Consider the following 237-nt stretch of genomic DNA (forward strand, 5'->3'; position numbering starts at 1 on the left):
CCCGCGAAGCCCCATCCTGGCGTTCCCCCTCCCCGCCCCCGTTACCTGTCTAGCAGCGGCCCCTGCAGGCATTTGAGGGCCACCGGGACCCTCCAGTCGGCGTGGCGGGCGGCGGACACGGTACCGTAAGCGCCGCGGCTGATAAAACGCAAATCCGGGAGTTTGCTGGAAGGGATGGAGGGGAGGGCGTAGCTGATGGCCCCCGCCCGGCCTCCGCCGTCCTCGCCGCTCATCCTC

General features: G+C 70.5%; 1 protein-coding gene across 1 annotated transcript in view; it reads right to left on the reverse strand.

The window, feature by feature from the left end:
- RIPK2 (receptor-interacting serine-threonine kinase 2) overlaps nucleotides 1-233 on the reverse strand; it is a 21,102-nt gene extending 20,869 nt beyond the window's left edge. Inside the window, exon 1 of the mRNA XM_010562008.1 lies at nucleotides 46-233. Within this exon, the coding sequence (XP_010560310.1) occupies nucleotides 46-233 (188 nt within the window). The remainder of the gene's footprint in view (nucleotides 1-45) is intronic.
- Nucleotides 234-237: the final 4 nt, after the last annotated feature.

The sequence above is a fragment of the Haliaeetus leucocephalus genome, unplaced genomic scaffold (assembly GCF_000737465.1).
Source record: "Haliaeetus leucocephalus isolate CR32 unplaced genomic scaffold, Haliaeetus_leucocephalus-4.0 Scaffold152, whole genome shotgun sequence".
NCBI lineage: Eukaryota > Metazoa > Chordata > Aves > Accipitriformes > Accipitridae > Haliaeetus > Haliaeetus leucocephalus.